The 25,037-nt window shown below is 44.8% G+C and overlaps 1 protein-coding gene across 2 annotated transcripts in view; it reads left to right on the top strand.

Moving 5' to 3' along the window:
* The window catches only part of BBOX1 (gamma-butyrobetaine hydroxylase 1), a 426,402-nt gene that overhangs the window by 69,118 nt on the left and 332,247 nt on the right, over positions 1-25,037 (top strand). For both annotated transcript variants that reach the window (XM_073573872.1, XM_073573871.1), the window contains exon 3: positions 22,051-22,165. In XM_073573872.1, the coding sequence (XP_073429973.1) occupies positions 22,051-22,165 (115 nt within the window). The remainder of the gene's footprint in view (positions 1-22,050; positions 22,166-25,037) is intronic.

The following is a 25,037-nucleotide window of genomic DNA, read 5'->3' as shown; positions in this document are numbered from 1 at the left end:
TTTACAATTTTCCTGGTGGTCAGGGGCAACTCGCATTATCACCTGGGTCCAAAACTGAGGTTTATTCTCCGCCAACGGAGTGGCATCAATACCCCTCAAAGGAATAGGTGTCTGCAGAGGCGTCATGGACAAACCACAACGTTTAGCAAAGTCCAAATCCATCAGATTCAGAGCTGCTCCTGAATCCACAAAAGCCTTAGTGGAAAATGTGGACAAAGAGCAGATCAGAGTAATTGCCAAAAGGAACTTTGGTTGTATACTGCCCACAGCAAATGTGTGTGCAAAACGTTTCTCTCGTTTAGGGCAGACAGAAATAGTATGAGAGGCGTCTCCACAGAAAAAACACAGCTTATTACGCCTTCTAAACTCCCGACGTTGCGCCCTAGACAAAACCCCATCACATTGCATAGGTTCAGATATTTGTTCAAAAGGTGGCAGCGCCTCCCGTGTATTTTTACGTTCACGTAAACGCCGATAAACTTGAATGGCTAATGCCATAGAGCCATCCAGACCAGAGGGAACAGGAAATCCCACCATAACATCTTTTACAGTCTCTGATAAACCCTTCCGAAAGAGGGCTGCCAATGCACTATCATTCCATGTAGTAAGGACCGCCCACTTTCGGAATTTTTGACAATATAACTGCAGGATCCTGACCCTGGTTTAATGCCAACAGGGTTTCTCAGCTTGATCAACGGAATTAGGTTTATCATACAACAACCCCAAGGCCTGAAAAATGCATCCACATTAGTCAGAATAGGATTTTCAGGTGTCAGAGAAAACACCCAATACTGGGGATCGCCGCGCAGCAAGGAGCTGACAATTTTAACCTGCTGCACAGAGCTCCCCGATGAGTTAGGCTTCAAGGCAAGAAATAATTTACAATTATTCCTAAAATTCAAAAATTTAGACCGATCCCCAGAAAACACATCAGGAGAGGGGATTTTGGGTTCAACAGCATGTGATTGAGCGAGATAGGCGGAAATTCCCTGCACTTCAGCAGCGAGCTGCTCCACACGATCAGACAATTGCTTAATCTCCATTAAGGAAAAAATCCTCCTACGGCCCCAGAGAAAAAGAGGAAAAAATGCATAAAAAAAAAAATTCTGACACTTTTTTTTTTTTTCCTTTCCTGCTTTTGAGTACCCTAGAATCTGCGGTATTGGTGATTCTGTTATGAAAGGGAAGCCGAGGAGGAAATAAAAAAAATAATACAAGCTAGGTCTCAGAAAACCAAAGAGGTTGGTAACTATGCAGACTGCAGACCCCTGATCCTAACACGCAACTAGCAACAGTTGTGGAGCGTTCCTACGGTGGTCCTAGATGCCTCGTCACAACCGGAGAACTAAATAAGTCTAAAGCGGGAAAAGAGGAAAACTAACTGCCATAGAGCAGACCCCAAAGGAGAGACAGCCCCCCACATGTAGTGACGGTGAAAAAAGATGAAAACACAAACAAAGACGGGAAAATAGGCTGAGCAAACAATGGGGCCAAACTAACTTGAAAGGAAAGACACCGTCTGCAGTCTGCCAAAAAACCCTACAAAATGTCCAACACAACTGATAGCAAAATTAACCCTGAAGTCACTAGACTTCTCCCACTATATCAGCACTCTGAAATATTCTGAGACAGAGCAAAAAGAGGCCAATCTAATAAGGGACAAAAGAAAGGCAATTTGGCAAATAAGAGTGGAAATTCAGCACAGCCCAGCCGGGCTGGCTGACCACACAAAAAACTAAAAAGACCAACAAGAGCGAGTGTGAACATTAGCAAAAAACAAACTTATCTTAAGAAGACTGGAACAGAGCTGAGTCCTAGACCTGAGAAACAGACTGAATCACCAGCACTAGGATAGGGCGTCGGCTGTCTTATATCCAGTCTGATACTCCAGAGATTCAATCATTATCTTCCTCACCAGGTGGCAGATCACTACCACTTAAACCAACCTCACTACCTCCCGTCACCACCAGAGGGAGAACGGAAGGAAAACTCTCAACTGGTGGAGCAGAAAATGAGCTCATAACACCTGTCCCCATCCTGTCCCATCTCCAATCCTGCCCCCAATGTCTCCATTCCTGCCCCCAATGTCTCCTATCCTGCCCCAATGTCTCCAATGCTGCCCAAGTCGCCATCCTGCCCCGTCTCCATCCTGCCCTGGTCTCCAACCTGCTTCCAATGTCTCCAACCTGCCCCAATGTCTCTATCCTGCCCCATCTCCATCCTGCCCCAATGTCTCCAATCCTGCCCCTGTCTCTAATCCTGCCCCTGTCTTCAATCCTGCCCCTGTCTCCAATCCTGCCCCCGTCTCCCATCCTGTCCCATCTCCATCCTGCCCTTGTCTCCATCCTGCCACCATCTCCATCCTGTCTCCATCTCAATCCTGCCCCCATCTCCATCCTGCCCCCAATGTCTCCAATCATGCCCCGTCTCCAATCCTGCCCCTGTCTCCATCCTGCCCCATCTCCATCCTGCCCCCAATGTCTCCAGTTATGCCCCATCTCCAATGCTGCCCCATCTCCATCCTGCCACTGCCTCTAAAACCTGTTCCATCTCCATCCTGACCCCAATGTCTCCAATCCTGCCCGTCTCCATCTTGCCTCCCCCTGTCTCCAATCTGCCCTGACAGGATGGAGACACATGAGCCATGTGTCTTCATCTTGCGGGGAAACACAATAATTGAATTAAAAAAAAAAAACTTTCTTCTTACCTGGCACACTCCTGCTAGAAGATGCAGCTCCTGTGTGAGCTCAGCGAAAGGACCTGTGGTGATGTCATTGTCATGTGATCAGGGGGCCGAGCTGATCAATGGTGAAGGCCTGTGATAAGCTCCGCCCCCTGATCACATGACCATGACAACACCACAGGTCCTCCAGCGCTTCGGCGCTGCTCTCCTCTCCTCCTGCACTCCACATGGCTAATTTGAAAATTGAATAATTAGCCATGCGGTGCAGGAGGCTAGAGGGGCCCCCCTCTCCCCCAGGGTCCCCGTTCAATGAACCGGCTGCACAGGCGGTAGGTCTGCCCCTGGGAGGACTCAATTTTAGTATTAAGCATACACATTAGTCTAATACATATGATCAATATACTTTTGTTAGTTATGTTTAATGTACATTGGTTATGGTCATCTATTTTAATTTTTAACTAGCTGAAGAGCCTGGGCATAGTAACCAACTGTGGTTAGTTATAACAAATTATAATGATTATATTGCACAAAAAAACATTTCACAGTTGTTCACACTATAGGCAAAAACAAGAGCGCAATAGGGTCTTATCCGGGCAATCTTATAAGAAATATTAAGGTTTATACTCACCCTTCCCAGGAGAGAGTCAAGCACGTAGGATCAGTATGTCAGCTTGCTGCACATCCAATGGTCCACAACACAGAGACCGCCACATGAAAACTTTTAGGATAAAATTCTTGGATTTAAGTGCGCTGCCAGACAAATTTCATATCCATAAACAGGTTGATGAATTAACCCTTTTATACCAACGCATTTCGAAGTTCATAATACTTCTTACTCAGGGGATGACAAAAGTTTATGGATATGAAATTTGTCTGGCAGCGCACTTAAATCCAAGAATTTTATCCTAAAAGTTTACAAAAAAACATTTCACATAATGTATTCAACACTACAGATTTGCAACACAAATTAACTAAACGATTACCCAACTATTGATAGTATTTTATTTTCAACTCATTCAAGAGCCTTTTGATAAACAACATTTTTGCTTTTTCCTTTCGGTGCAAAGATGAACAGATTTTTGGCAGTTCCAACTCTTGAACAGACCACGTAAAGTTGACCATGAGAAAAGCATGGAGATTGCAAATCGATCCCTACTACTTTCAAGGACTGTCCCTGAGCATTGATAATGGACATTGCAAATAGCAGTTGAACTGGAAACTGGAGGCTTTTAAAATCAAAAAACAAACCAGATAGAATGAGTGGAATTCTTGGAATGAAAATGTCCTCTCCTTTGGCACATCCTGTTTCTGAGCTGTGTATCTAACCCTATCCTGTATGATAATGTCTGAGCTGTGTACCTAATCCTCTCCTGTGTGATACTTTCTGCTGAGCTGTGTATCTAATCCTATAGTGTGTTACCGACTGCTCAGCCGTGTATCTAATCCTATCCTGTGTGATACTGACTGCTGAGCAGTGTATCTAATCCTATCCTGTGTGATACCGTCTGCTGAGCTGTGTATCTAACCCTATCCTGTTTGATACTGACTGCTGAGCTAATGTACCTAATCCTATCATGTGTGTTACTGACTGCTCAGCCGTGTATCTAATCCTATCCTGTGTGATACTGACTGCTGATCCGTGTATCTAATCCTATTCTGTGTGATACTGTCTGCTGAGCCGTCTATCTAATACGATTCTGTGTGATACTGTGTGCTGAGCTGTATATCGAATCCTATCCTGTGTGATACTGTCTGCTGAGCTGTGTATCTATTCCTATCCTGTGTGATACTGACTGCTGAGCTGTGTATCTAATCCTATCCTGTGTGATACTGACTGCTGAGCCATGTGTCTAATCCTCTCCTGTGGGATACTGACTGCTGAGCTGTGTATCCAATCCTATCCTTTGTGATACTGACTGCTGAGCTGTGTATCTAATCCTATCCTGTGTGATGCTGACTGCTGAGCCGTGTATCTAATCCTATCCTGTGTGATACTGGGCTCCCCTTGCAGTCTGTGTCAGAGTGTGGTCTGTGTTGGCACGGTAATAAATTGTGTTCTTTCCAGCTTTACAGAAGGACGATAACACCATAGAAATGATAAGAATAATAGGCCTCAGTTACCACAACTGTCTACAAAGAAAACTGTTGCTGATATCAACCAATCACAGCTCATTTTTCATCTTTTAAACAGCTCTGGGACAGCGTGGCGAGTTTTGAGTGGCGACTTTTGTGTTTCGACTTTTATGTGGCGAGGTTGGTGTATGTGTGGTGAAATGTGTGCTGAGGGTGGTATATGTGTTGAAGCACGTAGTAGTGTGTAGCGCATTTTGTGTGTGTGTTCATATCCCAGTGTGTGGTGAGTATCCCATGTCAGGGCCCCATCTTCGCAACTGTACGGTATATACTGTTTGGCGCCATCGCTCTCATTCTTTATGTCCCCTTTGTTCACATCTGGCAGCTGTCAATTTGCCTCCAACACTTTTCCTTTCACTTTTTTCTCATTATGTAGTTAGGGGAAAAATTGTTTGGTGAATTAGAACGCACGGGATTAAAATTTCGCCTCACAACATAGCCTATGATGCTCTCGGGGTCCAGACGTGTGACTGTGCAAAATTTTGTGGCTGTAGCTACGATGGTGCAGATGCCAATACATACACTTTTTCACCATTATGTAGATAGGGGCAAAATTGTTTGGTGAATTGGAACGCATGGGGTTAAAATTTTGCCTTACAACATAGCCTATGACGCTCTCGGGGTCCAGATGTGTGACTGTGCAAAACTTTGTGGCTGTAGCTACGATGGTGCAGATGCCAATACATACACTTTTTCCCCATTATGTAGATAGGGGCAAAATTGTTTGGTGAATTGGAGCTCGTGGGGTTAAAATTTTGCCTCACAACATAGCCTAGGACGCTCTTGGGGTCCAGACGTGTGACTTTGCCAAATTTTGTGGCTGTAGCTGCGATGCTGCGGATGCCAATCCCGGACATAAACACATACATACACACCCACATTGAGCTTTATATATTAGATAACCATTGTTTTATGGAATACATGCATTCCATATGCAATTTTATATAATTATTGAGTAGTAATATATGATGGCAAACCATAGGGTACCTGCTTGTTGGTGCTCTTGTCACTGAGGGCTTTTAGGTGGCTTGACTACATTATAAAGACAGGCCGGAGCGAGCCGCACAACCCCCCCAGCGGCTAAGTGGAGGCCCTCATGACAGTGGGTTGGAGGGAGGGGGTTAATTATCCAAAGGGGTGGAGAATGGGAAGGGGGGTATTTCAGGAGGCTTATGGGGGCAGTTACCTTAGTTCCCGCTCTGGAGCCGCGAGGGATTGTCCATCCGCAAACATGGAGTCCATATCCGTGGTCTTGGAGAGGCTGCAGGCGGCAGCAGAGTCGCAGCCTGATGGATGGCTAGAGGAGCAGGTTGCGGGGATCATTGGGGGAGGCAGCTAGTCGGCCGCCGTTGCCTCTACCCGTGCGAGGCCTCCAGAGCGCCTATCCCCAGACCCTGTGCCCACTACCTAGCGCCGGCGTCGGAGCCCCTCCAGGGACCCTCCGGCTCAGGTGCCAGGTGGTAGGCGTGCTGGCAGGCCCCAGGCTGGGAGGAATCCATGGGCCAGCCTGGGTGCAGCGGTGGTCGCTAGGCCTTCTCCCAGGCCTGAGTGGGAGGCGGGGCCTGCACACGCCAGGCCGGCGAGGAAGGATGACATCATGGCAGGCCACTATGGAGCCGGGCGGTCTGACATGTGGCAGCGGTGAGAGGCACACCGAGGATGGATCATCAGGTGGCAGCCCCCGGCGGTCGGGGTGGGCGGGTGTGCCCTGTAATGCGGGCCCCCTGACTGGACCAACGGCGGGGGAGGGCCTGGGACGGAGTGACAGACAGTCAGTGGGGGGTGCGGGAGGTGGGTGGCCGCAGGTGGCAGCCCCTGTGCCTGTGCAGCCTGCTGGCCTCAGCGGGGGTCGGAGCAATGAAGATCTCAGAAGAGAGTGGCCCGGGAGTGCAGCGGTGTCAAGAGAGCCTGTTTCTGCAAGTGTTGGACCTCTGGGGACAGAGGGTCTGAGGCGAAGCTCCGGGGTTGACGCACAGCGGGATACGGGAATGGCGGCTGGAGGAGACACAGCGTCCTCGCAGCCCAGTGAGTATGGCTCCTTGTCTTGTCTGTCATCATCCCTAGTGAGGTCCCCTGCGGTCGGGAGCGGGTTGGGAGGCCGGTCGGTGGCGTTAGGACAGGTAGGGGACCAAGGCCTGTCAGCAATCGGGGGGCTTGGGGAGATTTTGGCTTCCATGCGGGATTTATTGGCATGGATGGAGGGAGTTAGAGAGCCCCCAGTGCATTTAGCCGCCTGGGTGGGGGTCACAGGAGCGATGGGCCAGCCTGTCAGGGGCGGCTACCGGGGTCTCAGTAGGCTGAGCAGACCCTGTGTCTGTTTCGGTTCAGACTGAGAAAGAGAAGGAATGTCGGATCCATTTGGATGATAGGGCCCATGGGGAGGTATATGTATGCTTTGAGGGCCCACTGGGCACTCATCTTAAAAAGGAGGTGCAAGAAAAGATCTGGAAGGATGAGTACGTCAAGATTTTTTCCCTGTTAACACTGGAAAAGTTTAATTTGGATAAGGGAAAGAAGGATGATAGCAAAAAAAAGAGGAGGAGGAAAAATGGAGATGGCGTTTGATTCTGCAAATGTTCACTAATTGGCTCCAGGCGTTTGCAATTTTGGCTAGCGTGAATGGTGAGAAGGCGCCTGAGAATTGTTCTCTTTTTTGTTATTTAGATTCGATTGTGGAGGCGTATAGGGTATACGGGGGTCAGGCTTGGCTCCGTTACGATGAGCAGTTTAGGCAGAGGAAGGCGGTACGTCCGGCGATAAGGTGGGATCAGAAATGCATAAGTCTGTGGTGGAAGGTTATGACTCTGACTAAGCTTGGCCATTCATTTCCTGGAGGGGGCCAGGGGGGCCGGTTTTTCAAATGCGCAAAGCAGTGGTCGAGGGGCAGGGGGTCAGTCGTGGCAATCGGGCACCCAGAAACAGGGTCTCTGCTGGCAATTTAATGATGGGCAGAGTAAATTCGGGGCGAGCTGCAAACTCAAGCACCTTTGCTCTCATTGCAGCGGAACCTCGCATGGTGCTTCCAGATGCTTTAGGAAGCAGAAAGGAAAAGCAGAGAGGGGTAATTCCAAAGGGGGAGACACCAGTGAAACTGGCCGCGATGGCCCCTTATCTAAGTAGGTTTCTGGATGGTGTGAAGGCGGAACTGTTGTTGTACAGTTTCAGGGACGGTTTTAAAATTCCTGACCCTCCTTTTGAGATACCATGGGGGCTGAAGAATCTCAGGTCAGCTGACCTTTCTGCTGAGGTGGTATCGGAAAAGTTGGAGAAGGACGTTAAGTTTGGAAGGATGTCAGGGCCATTTAAGGATCCTCCGTTTGAGGATTTGGTCGTCTCGCCCCTGGGGGTGGTGCTGAAGAAAGAGCCGAATAAGTTTAGGCTCATTCATCACCTGTCTTTCTCTTGTGGTAGGTCGGTGAATGATGGAATTGATCCGGAACTGTGCTCGGTGGTGTATACGTCATTTGATGAGGCGGCAAAGTGGAAAGGGGGCACTTTTGGCTAAACCGAATATTGAGTCGGCTTTTCGGTTGCTCCCGGTTCATCCAGATAGTGTTAGGTTGTTGGGCTGTTACTGTGGGGGGGAATTTTTTGTTGATAGGTGTTTGCCAATGGGTTGCTCGGTGTCTTGTGCCTTTTTTGAGGGGTTCAGTTCCTTTCTCCAGTGGGTTGTTCCTAATGTGTCGGGTTTTGATTCTTTGATTCATTACCTAGATGATTTTTTGTGTATCGGTCCGGGTAACTCAGGTTGTTGTGAGAGACTGCCTAGGGCACTGGAGTGGGTTGCAGAGAGTTTTGGTGTACCTCTTGCTCCCGGCAAAACGGAGGGGCCTTGTACGTGCCTGTCTTTTTTGGGAATTGTGATTGATTCGGTGGAATGGGAGTTTCGCTTACCAGAGGATAAGGTAAAGGCGTTGCGGGATGAGGTGTCTCGAGCTAAACGGGTGAAGAAATTGTCATTAAGAGAGGTTCAGTCGCTACTTGGTAAACTGAATTTTGCTTGTCGCATTATCCCAATGGGTAGGGTCTTTTCTCGGTGGTTGGTGAACACTATGGCGGGAGTGCGGGCTCCACATCATTTTGTTCGACTTACCAGTGAACATAAGGTGGATTTGGAGGTGTGGGACAAGTTTTTGGAGCAATGCAACAGAAGATCATTGCTCATGGAAGAGGTAGTTGTGAATGATGAGTTGGATCTGTTTACGGACGCGTCTGGTGGAGTGGGTTTTGGGGCATATTTTAAGGGCCAATGGTGCGCGGCTGCGTGGCTTGACGAGTGGTTTCAGCAAGGCCTTAAGAAGAATATTGCTGTGTTGGAGATTTTACCCATATTGATGGCGGTGAACCTATGGAAGGAGGAGTTTCGGAATAGAAGGGTCCGTTTTAATTGTGACAACATGGGAGTCGTGTGCTTCTTTAACAGCTACGTCCTCTCCTCCAGTGATTCGAGTTTTGCGGCAGTTAATTTTAACTTGTTTATCGCTTAATGCTCAGGTGACGGCTTCTCATGTGCCAGGTATTAGGAATTCCATTGCTGATTCTTTGTCTCGTTCGCAGTGGGTGCATTTACGGACCTTGGCCCTGGATGTGGAGGAAGCGGGTTTGGAGTGTCCAGCCGGGCTTTGGAAGGTGGTCTTAGGGCTGCAGAACCTCTAATACGGGCATCTCTGTCTTCTGGTACTTGGTCGATTTACGAGTCAGTTTGGAGTTCTTGGCAAAACTGGTTGGGGACACGTTCGTATGGCAACTCTGCGGAGGATCAGTTGGGCGCGTTGCTGGTGTGGCTGGGTTTTGGGGCGGAAGAGGGTTGGTCGGTGTCTAGGGTAGCGCAGGTGAGGGCCGGTTTAGCTTTTGGATTTAAATTGCGGGGTCAAGTTGATTTGACCAAGTGTTTTCGGTCAGCCAGGCCATCAAGGTGTTCAGACATCTGGGTTAATAGGGCGGATTTTCGGCGTCCGCTGTCATTTGGCATTCTCGAATGGTTGAGGGCAGTGTTGGACGAGTTTTGTGTGTCAAGGCTTGAGTGTTCTCTTTTTCAGGCGGCATTCTCCCTTGCCTTTTTTAGGGCATTGAGGGTGGGGGAATTGGTATCTCCAAGACGGTATTCAGGTGGGGGTTTGTTGGATAGGGACGTGGTGGTGGGTGACAGTGGTTTGGAGTTTTGGATGAGGAGGTCTAAAACAAACTAGGAGGGTAGGGGGAAAACAGTGGTCTTGGGAGCAGTGCCAAGATCTCTGATGTGCCCGGTGCGCTGTCTGCAGGATTACAGGTCGTGGCAACAGAGTGGTGAGGGGCCATTGCAGCATCATGCTGATGGTTCCTTCTTGTCAAGGTTTCAGTTTGTGGCGGTTTTTCGTAAAGGTCTGGACAGATTGGGTATTGACGGGTCTAGGTTCGCTTCTCATTCTTTCAGGATTGGGGCAGCTACGGAAGCGGCGGTTGGGGGCTTGGGATCAAAGGTAATACAACGGATTGGAAGGTGGGAATCAGGGCGTTACAGGTCGTATGTTCGCCCTGGGGCATTGGTTGCAGAGCTACATTATGTAGGGAATGTTGGGTTAATTTGTCTGCGGCTTGGTTTTTGGTTAATGGTGTTTTTTTTGTCATTACAGGTTGCACCCCTTTGCTGGTGTGGATCCTGGGCCATTCCTTTGTTTATTGGGGCGCTCGACGTTCGGCGAGAAGGGCGGCAGATGGGTTTTTCGCGAAGCGTGGCGATAATCAAGTGGTTGGGTTTTAAGGGTATGGGTTGGAACAGGGTCTTGCAGGAGGTGCATAGTATCGCTAGGCTTGATAAGGACCCCGATATTTTAGTCCTTCATGCAGGTGGAAATGATTTGGGGGTTCGCCCTTTTCGTGAATTAGTTTAGGATATTAAGCACGATCTTCTCTGTTTGTGGTTGTCATTTAAGGGGTTAACTGTGGTGTGGTCGGAGATTGTCCCAAGAAAGACTTGGCGTCATGCGAGATCGGTTGTCAAGTTAAATAGGACAAGGATAAAGGTTAATAGGGCGGTGTCCAATTTCGTGGTTAGGAAAGGGGGGGTGTCGGTTCATCATTTTGACCTTCAGAGAGGGAGTGGGGAGTTCAGGCTGGCTGATGGGGTTCATCTGAATGACGTGGGCATTGATTTGTGGGCATTGGGTCTGCAGGACGGTATTGAGAGGGCCATAGCATTTCGGCATGGGAGGGTTTCAGGCAACTGAGGTGTTCAATTGCCTTCGTTGTGGCGTTTGGGGGAGGGGGTCCTTGAAGTTGGTGCTAAATTTGTTTTGGGGGGATCTGTAGTAATATGGATTCCTCAATTGTTATTATCCGTGGTCTGGGACTGGTGATTTGGGGGGACTTCCGGCAGTGGTTGGTCAGATCCCCAGGGCTTAAGTGGACAGTGCAACCCCGATGGGGTATTGGTGCTCCCGAGCCAGTGGGGTAATGGCTGGGAGTAATTTATGGTATGTGTTTGTCCACAAAAAAGTATTCTTCGCGTTTTGGTCACCAGATTTGAGAGCTTCAAGGACCCTCCCAAGGTTGCGTTTATGTTTATAACTGTTGTATGTTACTTAAATAAAAGGCTGCTGTGTCCATTATATTCCATTCTGGTGTCCTGTTGTTATTTTGGGCTCAGGTGGGTTTTGGGTTTATTGGGGATAAGTGGTTGGTAGAGGCAACCCAACTGCAGCTCGCCAACTCCAACGTCATGTGGTAATTACTCAATTTTTTGTATTGTTGTATGGTGTTTTCAATGTATTGTGTATTTCTTCTTATTAGTGTGCAGAAACAACCCTTTAAAAACATACATTTATTAAATAAAGAGTCAAAAACACCCAGCCCTGCACACGATGTGAACAAACAGGAATTAATATGGATACCAATATAAACCACTAGATATTTGAATGATAGTGATAGATAAGTGTCACTGTTGTTAGATAAGATAAAACAGGACACATAAACATATCGTAAAAAAAGAGAAAGCTTATCATGTTTCAGATGTCTTTGTGTCAGTCCTCCATGCCTCAACGCGTTTCCCCAAAGGACGTGGATCACCAGTAGGCCAAAGTAGAGATGATGGAGAGGTAGAGATAACTGCAGACAAGCAGGGTGATCAGGAGCCCATTGTGAAACATAATAAGTTTTCTCTTTATTTTACACTGTGCTTATGTGCCCTGTTTAGAATAGTGCCTATGTTGTCTAGACTAGCATTATACCTACAGTGCCTACAAGTAGTATTCAACCCCCTGCAGATTTAGCAGGCTTACACATTCGGAATTAACTTGGCATTGTGACATTTGGACTGTAGATCGGCCTGGAAGTGTGAAATGCACTGCAGCAAAAAAGAATGTTATTTCTTTGTTTAATTTTTTTTTAAATTGTGAAAAGTTTATTCAGAGGGTCATTTATTATTCAACCCCTCAAACCACCAGAATTCTGTTTGGTTCCCCTAAAGTATTAAGAAGTATTTCAGGCACAAAGAACAATGAGCTTCACATGTTTGGATTAATTATCTCTTTTTCCAGCCTTTTCTGACTATTTAAGACCCTCCTCAAACTTGTGAACAGCACTCATACATGGTCAACATGGGAAAGACAAAGGAGCATTCCAAGGCCATCAGAGACAAGATCGTGGAGGGTCACAAGGCTGGCAAGGGGTACAAAACCCTTTCCAAGGAGTTGGGCCTAACTGTCTCCACTGTTGGGAGCATCATCCGGAAGTGGAAGGCTTATGGAACTACTGTTAGCCTTCCACGGCCTGGACAGCCTTTGAAAGTTTCCTCCCGTGCCGAGGCCAGGCTTGTCCGAAGAGTCAAGGCTAACCCAAGGACAACAAGGAAGGAGCTCCGGGAAGATCTCATGGCAGTGGGGACATTGGTTTCAGTCAATACCATAAGTAATGTACTCCACCGCAATGGTCTCCGTTCCAGACGAGCCCGTAAGGTACCTTTACTTTCAAAGCGTCATGTCAAGGCTTGTCTACAGTTTGCTCATGATCACTTGGAGGACTCTGAGACAGACTGGTTCAAGGTTCTCTGGTCTGATGAGACCAAGATCGAGATCTTTGGTGCCAACCACACACGTGACGTTTGGAGACTGGATGGCACTGCATACGACCCCGAGAATACCATCCCTACAGTCAAGCATGGTGGTGGCAGCATCATGCTCTGGGGCTGTTTCTCAGCCAAGGGGCCTGGCCATCTGGTCCGCATCCATGGGAAGATGGATAGCACGGCCTACCTGGAGATTTTGGCCAAGAACCTCCGCTCCTCCATCAAGGATCTTAAGATGGGTCATCATTTCATCTTTCAACAAGACAACGACCCAAAGCACACAGCCAAGAAAACCAAGGCCTGGTTCAAGAGGCAAAAAATCAAGGTGTTGGAGTGTCCTAGTCAGTCTCCTGACCTTAACCCAATTGAAAACTTGTGGAAGGAGCTCAAGATTAAAGTCCACATGAGACACCCAAAGAACCTAGATAATTTGGAGAAGATCTGCATGGAGGAGTGGGCCAAAAAAACTCCAGAGACCTGTGCCAGCCTGATCAGGTCTTATAAAAGACGATTATTAGCTGTAATTGCAAACAAGGGTTATTCCACAAAATATTAAACCTAGGGGTTGAATAATAATTGACCCACACTTGTATGTTTAAAATTTATTAAAATTTAACTGAGCAACATAACTTTTTGGTTTGTAAGATTTATGCATCTGTTAATAAATCCTGCTCTTGTGTGAAGTTTGAAGGCTCTAACTTATTTGCATCTTATCAAACCTGCTAAATCTGCAGGGGGTTGAATACTACTTGTAGGCACTGTATATCTGTGTATCTTGCAGGGACAACATGGTCTATTCAGTGCAAGCCGCTGTGGAGCAGGGGCACCAAATCCCATTATACTAGGGTGCCAACCTCTGATGCTAGGCAGTTACAGCCTAGTATTGATCCCAGGGTCAAATAGGATTTTCAGAGTAACCCAAAAAATGCTGTTTTTCTGAGTCCACCCCACACAGGCTGTTTTGCAGAATCCACCCACAGAAGCTGTTTTCAGAGTCCCCCAACGAAGCTGTTTTCAGAGTAATAATAATAATAATAATAATAATAATAATAATAATCTTTATTTATATAGCGCCAACATATTCCGCAGCGCTTTACAGTTGAACAGTTTCAAACACAACAGTCATAAGTAACAATGTTAACAATACAATAATTAAAGCGAAATAAGACGACCCTGCTCGTGGGAGCTAACAATCTACAATGAGGTGGGGGAGATGCAAAGCACAGGTTTGTATTTACAATGATGTATTTACAATGATGGTCCAGCCATCTTCAGGGGGTGGGGGTTAGATGGCGATAGTGAATGGGCTACACACACACAAACATAAAATGACTTTGATTACTGAATGTGATAGGCCGCTCTGAACAAATGTGTTTTGAGCGAGCGCCTAAAACTATGCAAATTGTGGATGGTCCTAATATCTTGGGGTAGAGCATTCCAGAGGATTGGCGCAGCACGGGAAAAGTCTTGGAGTCGGGAGTGAGAGGTACGGATTAGGGCAGAGGTTAGTCGAAAGTCATTTGCAGAGCGCAGCGGTCGGTTAGGCCAATAGACAGAAATGATGGAGGAGATGTAAGGGGGTGCCGCACTGTGGAGAGCTTTGTGGGTGAGAACAAGTACTTTGAATTGTACCCTGTAATGAATTGGCAGCCAGTGTAACGACTAACCAGATGGACAACCCTGGCTGCTGCATTAAGGATAGACTGGAGAGGGGAGAGTCGAGTGAGGGGGAGGCCAATTAATAGAGCATTAAAGTAGTCTAGGCGGGAGTGGATCAGGGCGACAGTGAGGGTTTTTGTTGTTTCCATGGTGAGAAAAGGGCGGATTCTAGAGATGTTCTTTAGGTGTAAGCGGCACGAGTGGGCAAGAGATTGTGTATGGGAGGTGAAGGAGAGATCGGAGTCAAACATAACACCCAGACAGCGCGCCTGCTGTCGGGGTGCTATTATGGTGCCACCCACGGAGAGGGAAATGTCAGATTTAGGGAGGTTAGTAGATGGCTGGAGCAGAAGAAGTTCAGTTTTGGAGAGGTTGAGTTTCAGATAGAGAGCAGACATGATGTTGGAGACTGCAGACAGACAGTCAGTGGCGTTCTGTAGTACAGCGGAGGTAAGGTCAGGGGATGATGTGTACAGTTGTGTGTCATCAGCATAAAGATGGTACTGAAAGCCAAATCTGCTGATGGTCTGTCCAATTGGGGCCGTGTAGAGAGAGAAGCGAAGGGGGCCAAGGACTGAGCCCTGAGGTACCCCAACAGTGAGAGGAAGAGGAGATGAAGGGGAGCCAGAAAACAGAACACTGAAGGAGCGGTCGGAAAGATAGGAGGAGAACCAGGAAAGAGCAGTGTCCTTAATGCCTAGTGACTGGAGCCTAGAGAGTAGGAGAGGATGGTCAACAGTGTCGAAAGCTGCAGAAAGGTTGAGAAGAATGAGCAGAGAGTGGTCACCATTACGTTTTGCTGTCAGAAGGTCATTGGTCACTTTGAGTGCAGTTTCTGTTGAATGTAGGGGGCGGAAACCGGACTATGAAGAGTCTAGGAGGGAGTGAGTGGAGAGGTAACGGGTAAGGCGGGAGTATATCAGGCGCTCCAAGAGTTTAGAGATGAAGGGGAGATTGGAGACTGGTCTGTAGTTGTTTGTGCAGGATGGGTCGAGGGTGGGTTTCTTTAGTAATGAAGTAATGATAGAGTGTTTGAAGGAGGAGGGGAAAATGCCAGAGGAGAGGGAGAGATTAAAGATTGTAGTTAGGTGAGTTGTGACTACTGGAGAGAGAGACTGGAGGAGATGTGAGGGAATGGGGTCGGTTGTGCATGTAGTCGGACGAGAAGAGGAGAGGAGCCTGGAGACTTCTTCTTCTGTGATGGGATCGAATGTGGAGAGTGAGCGAGGGGAAATGCAGGGAGGGATGGGAGTCACTGAACTTGGTGATTGGGAGCGGATTTCCTGACGGATATTGTCTATTTTCTCTATAAAGTGGGAGGCCAGGTCATCAGCGCAAATGTCTGTGATAGGGGCTTGTGCTTTTGGCCTGAGGAGGGAGTGAAAGGTGTCAAAAAGTTTCTTGGGGTTGTTGAATAGTGAGGAGATCAGGGTGGTGAACTAGGTCTGTTTGGCGAGGTGAAGGGCAGAGTTATATGTCCTTAACATAAATTTGAAGTGTATGAAGTCTTCTGGTGTGCGTGTTTTCCTCCATAAGCATTCAGCACAGAGTACATCAATAGAGGCTATAATCAGACTACCCCAACAAGGCTGCTTTGCAGAGTCCCCCCAGACAGGCTGCTTTGCAGAGTCCACCCAGAAAGGCTGTTTTGCAGAGTCCCCCAAAGAGGCTGTTTTAGGGTAAATGCCCATGATCGAGAATAGCAGCATTTTGGACACAGCTAGTCTGCGCTGTGTCGAAAACGCTGCGTTCTACATTAGAAGCACAGTGGATGGGATTTATACATCCCATGCCCACTGTGCTTCTATTTAACACTACATAAACTCGACTGCAGTGCGGTTTTTATGAGCCGCAGCATGTCAATTATCAGCAGCGGAGATGCTAGCCGCTGCGTAGTTTCTCCCATAGTCATTCACTAGATGAGGTAAATCCCTATGGTTCAATGAATACATGTGGATTTAACTGCGTGATTAGAATGCAGCGTTTTGGACGCAATGTATTTTAACCTCATCTAGTGAATGGCTATGTCTGAAACCATGGCTATGTGTTCTGCTATTTCCTGATCGTGGGGACATAGCCGAAAACAGACTTCCGTGACGAGGTGTCTGGTACGAACCCCAAACTTTACAGTTCAGGTTCGCTCATCCCTACTTGTGAGTACTTCATAAACAGGAGATTTACAGTGAAGGAAATCAATGTTCTCTCAGGACAGTGTCTGGGAGGCTGTGGTTGGTGCTGCCCATAAAGTTGGCCGTCAACAGATTAAGAAATTGACAAACTCTATGGTTGGAAAGCTATTGAAGAAAAGGTGGTTTTATTGATCACTGATTTTTATGGGGAAATGTCATAAATGTTTTGTATATTTTGAGATACTAGGCTATTATTCTCACTTTTTCAAAATGAACCTAAAAAGAGATTTAACTGAAAAGTAGAATATTGTTACAAGGTGATATTGCATTCTTGAAATTGCTAAGATATCGGCGTATGATCACAGAACCATCAGAAGTTTTCTTACACATAGTCAACACGGTCAAAAAAAACATGTTGAGAAAAAAAGATGCACATTAATTTCCGAAGAGTTGAGAAGAATTAACTGTGAAGCAAACAGGAAGCTATATTGTCCAGTGCTGTCATATTCCAGAATTGCAACCTCCCTGGACTGGAGAGCTCAGAAGTACATGGTGTTCAGTGCTCAGAGACATGGCTGAGATGATGAAGCAAAACATGACCACAACTGAACAAGACACAGAAGTACAAGGTATTCAGTGCTCAGAGACATGGCCGATGTAAGGAGGCTAGAAGCTAACCACCACTGAACATGACACAGAAGTACAAGGTGTTCAGTGCTCAAAGACATGGCCGATGTAAGGAGGCTAGAAGCCAACCACAACTGAACATGACACAGAAGTACAAGGTGTTCAGTGCTCAGAGACATGGCCGATGTAAGGAGGCTAGAAGCCAACCACCACTGAACATGACACAGAAGTACAAGGTGTTCAGTGCTCAAAGACATGGCCGAAGTGAGGAGGCTAGAAGCCAACCTCCACTGAACATGACACAGAAGTACAAGGTGTTCAGTGCTCAAAGACATGGCCGAGGTGAGGAGGCTAGAAGCCAACCACCACTGAACATGACACAGAAGTACAAGGTGTTCAGTGCTCAAAGACATGGCCGAAGTGAGGAGGCTAGAAGCCAACCTCCACTGAACATGACACAGAAGTACAAGGTGTTCAGTGCTCAAAGACATGGCCGAGGTGAGGAGGCTAGAAGCCAACCACCACTGATTATGACACAGAAGTACAAGGTGTTCAGTGCTCAGAGACATGGCTGAGGTGAGTATAGCATAAACCCAATCACCACTGACCAAGACTCAGGAGGTGAAATATCATGGCTGGAAATAGGGCTGTTATGATCATTTTTTTCTAATAAGTGACATTTAGTTAAAATCCTATGGCTTATGCTAATTTATTAAATAAAAAGGGCAGACAGATGACTGGCACTTTTTAACTAGGGTTAGGCTTAAACATGAAAACAACTACCATTCATGTATCGTTCTCTGCCATATTGGCATCATAGAGTTGGACCCCTGCACTGGACATCCTTTATAAGTAAGAACAGAAGCATAAATGTATTTTCACATGATGCAATTCTCATAAAATTGCATTAAGAAAATGCATTGCATCAATATTATATTACCCCCTTGGGTGGCAGTGGCTTCCATGAATAAAATTGGCTCGAGTGGCACCTAGGATGGTAAGGTGATTACTGAGCCAGTTGTATTTTCAGGTTTTCAAGAGACCATTCCCTTTAGTCCTAAATCAAATTTCACCACTTTTAAGTCATACTGTGAAATGTTTTATATATCAAAACATATCAGAGAGTGCTTTTATATAATCTAATGCAATCAGAAGGATGGGGACGGAAGTGGTTTGATGATAGGAACTTATCTCCAAAGTCTTTGGTTGCATGTTTCATAGTGATTATACCGGCTGCTGTTCTTCCTCCAGCAGGCATAGTCTGATGACCATATGGTTGGAAGAAACAAATGTGAGGGGAAAAAAGCAGAAAGCTTTTGAAGGCTCCAGATGGGAGCAAAAAACTTTTGGAAACATTTTTGCCAATATCTGAAGTCAAGAAATCTACAAATAAAAAATGCTACATTTTAATTATGATCCAAGTGATCTTCTATTCCATCTTTGGATGGATCATATTTTTTTTCACCTCATTAAGACACTGAGTTTTTATCACATAAGAGAAAAACAGACCTAGTTTCATCAATGATTTTCATCAAAGTTTCATCAGGTTTTGGTCAGAGTTTAATCAGTTTTTTTCACCGATGAGAAAAAAAAAGTTTCTCGACCTTTTCCTATCAGTCAATTAAAAATGGACAGCACATGGATGGCATCCAAGTGTTGTCAAATTTTTCACGGAGCTGAAGATGTGAACATCCCCATAGACTTTTATAGAAAATAGCGGATAGCACTTGTAAGCGAAAAATGACATGCGAATGAGCCCATACCTATACACTTAGTGTGAATACAACAGTAAATGTCTTCTTGATAGTAATTTTATAATTTTTTTTCCATTTTTGTTGTCAATAAAATGTGTAAAAGTTTTTTGCATTGATTCAGAACTGCTATAGACGAAGAGGAGGATAAAGATGCATGGTTCAGTTGGCTCATTAATCTTTTTTACAGTCCATATTAAAAAGCAATAAATTGTGAGTTTGAGGAGTGCAACATTAAAGTGATCTCTGAGATTTATGAATAGGTGGAAATTTTGGTCTGGTGAAAGGTTCAAGAGAGCTTCCTAGACCAACATGATACTACACGCACAAGAGAACACAGAAAACAGGCACCTGTTGTGAATTAGGAGGGCAGAAGATCATACAGTGACGATGTATCCTGTCTAAGATTTACAGCCGCTTCATCGCTAACAAGGCTTAAAAAATGTTGCCTTTTTTTTGCAAATGAAAGGTATTTGTATTGCTCCAAAGCAAATACATGCAAAACCTCTTTTTTGACAGTCTGCAAGATTTTCCACAAGATCCCAAAATCCTTCTGTAAAAAAAAAAATGCGAGAGAGAAAACAAGGAACCATCACCACTTCAGCTCTCTCTGTTTTGTCTGGCTAGCAGTGTTTTTTTTTTTAGCAAAATAATAAGACTGTAACATATAGGTGGGGAGGTTTCTGCTATTGTAAGTGTCCTCCCAGCAGAACAAATCAATCTTACCCTACTAAACATTCCCAATACTCCCCACATAAAGTACCAGTGGAGGGGGAAGCACAAATAATGTCCAATGGGACCAATATCGTTGTTCCAATTTATATTTTCACTGTTACTCACAATTTAGAATATTGCACTGATAATGGGTTAATGGAGAGGAGGATATCATGGGGAGGTATTTTTGAATTTTTTTTTAGCTCTGAAGAAAATTTCTGGGATTTTCTAAAATTGCCAAAATTAGGGAATGTTATACAATGAAAACAATGACTTGCTGTGATGAAAGAATGACTTTAAATATTTTCTCAGCATTTCACTAGCAGGCATATTTCCATTGGTTCACATTTTCCTATGTATGTAGAGCTTCTTCTCCACGTATTGTGTAAAGGCCTCCATACACATTAAACTAATGTCAGCTGAACCTGTTGATATAGATGGGTTCTGTCAAAAGTTTAATATGTATCCCAATACATATACATAGCCCTGGATAACTGATTGCTGGGGGAGATATTGATCAACCATATCCAATTTTTGGACTGCGGATGGGTTTGTTCTCCCAGGCATAAGCTTCCACCAGACATGTCTGGCGATGGCGCTCTCATCAAGAATGCAAGAGCAGTAGGCAGAAAGTGTACTCCGGCGTATGTGAGAGCTAGAAGAACCATCTCCCAAACCATCATTCAGGAGGCACCCATCTGTTGTGTACAATGGGCTGAAGACCATCAAGGCTGAAATACCTTCATATAAATCCCTATTTTAGTCTGCATTGTTTTTTATGTGTGTGGTAAGTAGAAATGGCCATATTGAAATATTATGCTTGCAAAAATAGAGGGAACCTGACAGCGGATACATGCTGCCTGACCTATGGACGATATGTATCAGGCACTGGCTGTATGATCTCAGTTAGGTGTGTCTGACTCTGAAATTCTGTGGCGTTTCAGAGAAAAACATACTTTAAAAGCCGCCAGGAACCGAGCAGCATTGGAGACTAGTGGGACAGGCGGCTTCTCCCTGTCTACTGCCCGGGTGTGACAGGTCTCTCCTTGTGTGTTGTATATAGGGAGGGACCTGTCAATCACTCACAGTGAGCAGGAAGAAGCTGCCAGGGACCCACCTGTCCGACTAGTCTCCAGCACTGCTCGGTCCTGGGAGACTTTTAAATTATGTTTTTCTCTGAAACTTTGCAGATTTCAGAGTCAAACACACATGGCTGAGATCATGCAGCCAGTGTCGGATACATGCTGCTCATGGATCAGATTCACTTTAATACCTTAAGTTCATAAATTGATTCTTAATGTGTTTATAGAGATGAAAATGGAGGTATCACTCATGCGCTGCTGATGGCGAATTATCGGTGAAATAATTTTTTTTTTCATTTAAATCGGTTTAAAAGTCAACGCGTTTCGAGGTCACGCAGGACCTCTTCATCAGGAAAAAACCTGATGACCTCGAAACGCGTTGACTTTTAAACCAGTTTTAATGAAAAAAATTCATTTTACCGATAATTCGCCATCAGCAGCGCATGAGTGATACCTCCATCTTCTATCTATATCCTTGGTCGTTTCCTGTGCAGCAGCTGTTATATGCCCGTTATGTGTTACCATTCAGCAGCCTAATAAGGTGAATGTATCTCCCCTTTTCCTGACACCCCACTGTCATTGGATAAGACCCTATTGCGCTTTTTTCTTTCCCAGTTTCTACCTTCTCCTAATGTGTTTAGACACTATCTTATGGGTTCTAATAATATATTGCATGTATTAGTAGCATGTTGCACAATATCAAGGTGTACAACTCCACAATATGTCTCTAATAGACTTTAATGAGGCACACATTTTATAAGGAGGCATACAGACAGAAAAAAAACAGTTTAATGCGTGATACAGATATCTCCACTAGAACCAAAGCATAATACAGCAGCCTACAATATGGAGGAGACAGAGGACATCACATGAATGGTCTTTAATGCCATAGACTGTAAGCTTGCGAGCAGGGCCCTCATTCCTCTTGGTATCTGTTGATTTATGTGATTATTGTCATTATGTAATGTCTTTTATTGTCTGTACAAGTCCCCTCTAAAATGTAAAGTGCCGCGGAATATGATGGTGCTATAGAAATACAATTATTACTAACTCCTCTCTATAACTTTTGAGAATTATCATATATGGGGATGCAATTCTATGTTTACCTTTCAATTATCTTGATGTTCTGGTGTCTATGATATCGGAGGTATTATGCCTGTTGTCAAGAGGCAGAGAGGGAAGATGTTTATGTTTCCTCATAGTTTTTTCTCTCCTTTTCCCACTATCACAGGTGTCTATTACTTGGCCAGATGACCACCAAAGTGAATTTGATGCCAGCTGGCTGAAGAAGAGATGTTTTTCAAAAACATCAAGAGCAGAGATGAATGAGGAACTTTTTCTTCAAGGTTTGTGATAACAAATGAAAAATGTTTTTTTGTTATGATTGGAAGTTATGATATTTTTAGAAGGATCATCTTTATTCTCATTTGCACAAGGAAAAACTAGAAGCAATGGGATGAAACTGAATGGGAGGAGACACAGATTAGATATTAGAAAAAACTTTTTGACAGAGTGATCAATGGGTGGAACAGGCTGCCACGAGAGGTGGTGAGTTCTCCTTCAATAGAAGTCTTCAAACAGAGGCTGGACAGACATATGTCTGGGATGATTTAGTGAATCCTGCTTTGAGCAGGGGGTTGGACCAGATGGCCCAGGAGGTCCCTTCCACCTCTACGATTCTATGATACTTACAGTAAAGTACTTAGGGCTTTTTTTTTTAAAGATCTTTACTCTGTTACCTTTCGACGAGTTTTTTTTAAATAAAAAAAAATGAATTCTGTTAGCTGAGCTAAAGAAAGAAAAAAAGAAACATGAATCCTCAGTAGGGATTATGGCTGATTATTAAGTGAAAATTAGACAAGGAGACTGAGAAAACTGATGAAAAGTGCAGGATACAAGACATAAAATGGCCAGAAATATCGTTATTCCTGATGCACACTCATTACAGCCTGTTCTAAAGATTTACATGAAATGAGAGGGGCATTTTAAAGGTTTATTCAGAATTAAAAGAAAAAATAATTCTGGCTCGCTCATGTTACACATCGCCCCTAAGGGTGTCCTCGACGGTCTATCTAATCTTTGGTGGTTAGAGAATGCAAGAGGTGAGTATATTGAGAAATGTATTATTTTAGTCAGTTTTATCCATGGAAGACCCCCTTTAAGGTTTGACTGGACCACATTTTCAATTCCCAGTTTTGATAATATTCCTTCCTTGGGATATGTCATCATAACCTATAGGTGTTCATATACATACAGTAAATCATGGTGAGCCTTTTTTAGTCTGGTAAGCAAGAACAGACAATTGACCAGATGTGGGCATGAACTTACAGAAGTATTTTCCAGTGCTGATAAGAGTATGACAGCAGATGACACACTGCCTAGCTGAGGCTACATCTTACACCCTGGTTGTGGATAATGCTGCACTCATTTATTACTGCCCCACATGAGTCTTCATAGGGTTACAACCAAAGGTCACATTTGTGCTGAGTTTCTTTCGAGCAATGTATGTAGGAAATTACCCATGTAACTGTGTGCTTTACTATTCTGGAGAAGCTGTAAAATTAATGATAACTGAGATTTTGCTCTAAGAATTCATTAGAGTCTCTTTATTTATTTGGGGGGCCATTATCATGGAAGTGATTATTCTTATACAAAATTGTGGGTTTATTCAAAATGTTTAGACATTTAGGCAAATGTTTCAGTTTGGTAATATTGGGTTTTATAAAAATATTGCCTACATTAAAGGTTTATTCAGAATTAAAAGAAAAAATAACTCTGGCTTGCTTATGCTACATGTCACCCCTAAGGGTTCCCTGAACGATCTAGCTAATCTTTGGTGGCTAGAGAATGCAAGAGGTGAGTATATTGAGAAAAGTATTTTTTTTAGTCATTTTTACCCATGGAAGACTATATAAGGTTTGATTGGACCACATTTTGCTGATAGAAGAAATTGGAGAGCAGATACAGTCATGGCCAAAAGTATTGACACCCCTGCAATTCTGTCAGATAATATTGTTTCTTCCTGAAAATGATTGCAAACACAAATTCTTTGGTATTATTATCTTCATTTAATTTGTCTTAAATGAAAAAACGCAAAAGAGAATGAAGCAAAAAGCAAAACATTGATCATTTCACACAAAACTCCAAAAATGGGCCGGACAAAAGTATTGGCACCCTCAGCCTAATACTTGGTTGCACAACCTTTAGCCAAAATAACTGCGACCAACCGCTTCCGGTAACCATCAATGAGTTTCTTACAATGCTCTGCTGGAATTTTAGACCATTCTTCTTTGGCAAACTACTCCAGGTCCCTGATATTTGAAGGGTGCCTTCTCCAAACTGCCATTTTTAGATCTCTCCACAGGTGTTCTATGGGATTCCGGTCTGGACTCATTGCTGGCCACCTTAGAAGTCTCCAGTGCTTTCTCTCAAACCATTTTCTAGTGCTTTTTGAAGTGTGGTTTGGGTTATTGTCCTGCTGGAAGACCCATGACCTCTGAGGTAGACCCAGCTTTCTCACACTGGGCCCTAAATTATGCTGCAAAATTTGTTGGTAGTCTTCTGACTTCATAATGCCATGCACACGGTCAAGCAGTCCAGTGCCAGAGGCAGCAAAGCAACCCCAAAACATCAGGGAACCTCCGCCATGTTTGACTGTAGGGACCATGTACTTTTCTTTGAATGCCTCTTTTTTCTCCTGTAAACTCTATGTTGATGCTTTTGCCCTAAAAGCTCTACTTTTGTCTCATCTGACCAAAGAACATTCTTCCAAAATGATTTAGGCTTTTTCAGGTAAGTTTTGGCAAACTCCAGCCTGGCTTTTTTATGTCTCGGGGTAAGAAGTGGAGTCTTTCTGGGTCTCCTACCATACAGTCCCTTTTCATTCAGATGCCGACGGATAGTACGGGTTGACACTGTTGTACCCTCGGACTGCAGGGCAGCTTGAACTTGTTTGGATGTTAGTGGAGGTTCTTTATCCAACATCCGCACAATCTTGCGTTGAAATCTCTTGTCAATTTTTCTTTTCCAGCCACATCTAGGGAGGTTAGCCACAGTGCCATGGGCTTTAAACTTCTTGAAGACACTGCGCACGGTAGACACAGGAACATTCAGGTCTTTGGAGATGGACTTGTAGCCTTGAGATTGCTCATGCTTCCTCACAATTTGGTTTCTCAAGTCCTCAGACAGTTCTTTGGTCTTCTTTCTTTTCTCCATGCT

The sequence above is a fragment of the Dendrobates tinctorius genome, unplaced genomic scaffold (genome assembly GCF_039654945.1).
Source record: "Dendrobates tinctorius isolate UK_male_01 unplaced genomic scaffold, ASM3965494v1 ptg000037l, whole genome shotgun sequence".
Taxonomy (NCBI): Eukaryota; Metazoa; Chordata; class Amphibia; order Anura; family Dendrobatidae; genus Dendrobates; species Dendrobates tinctorius.
Note: the sequence above shows the minus strand (reverse complement) of the source record. Positions and strands in the feature narration are given on the sequence as shown.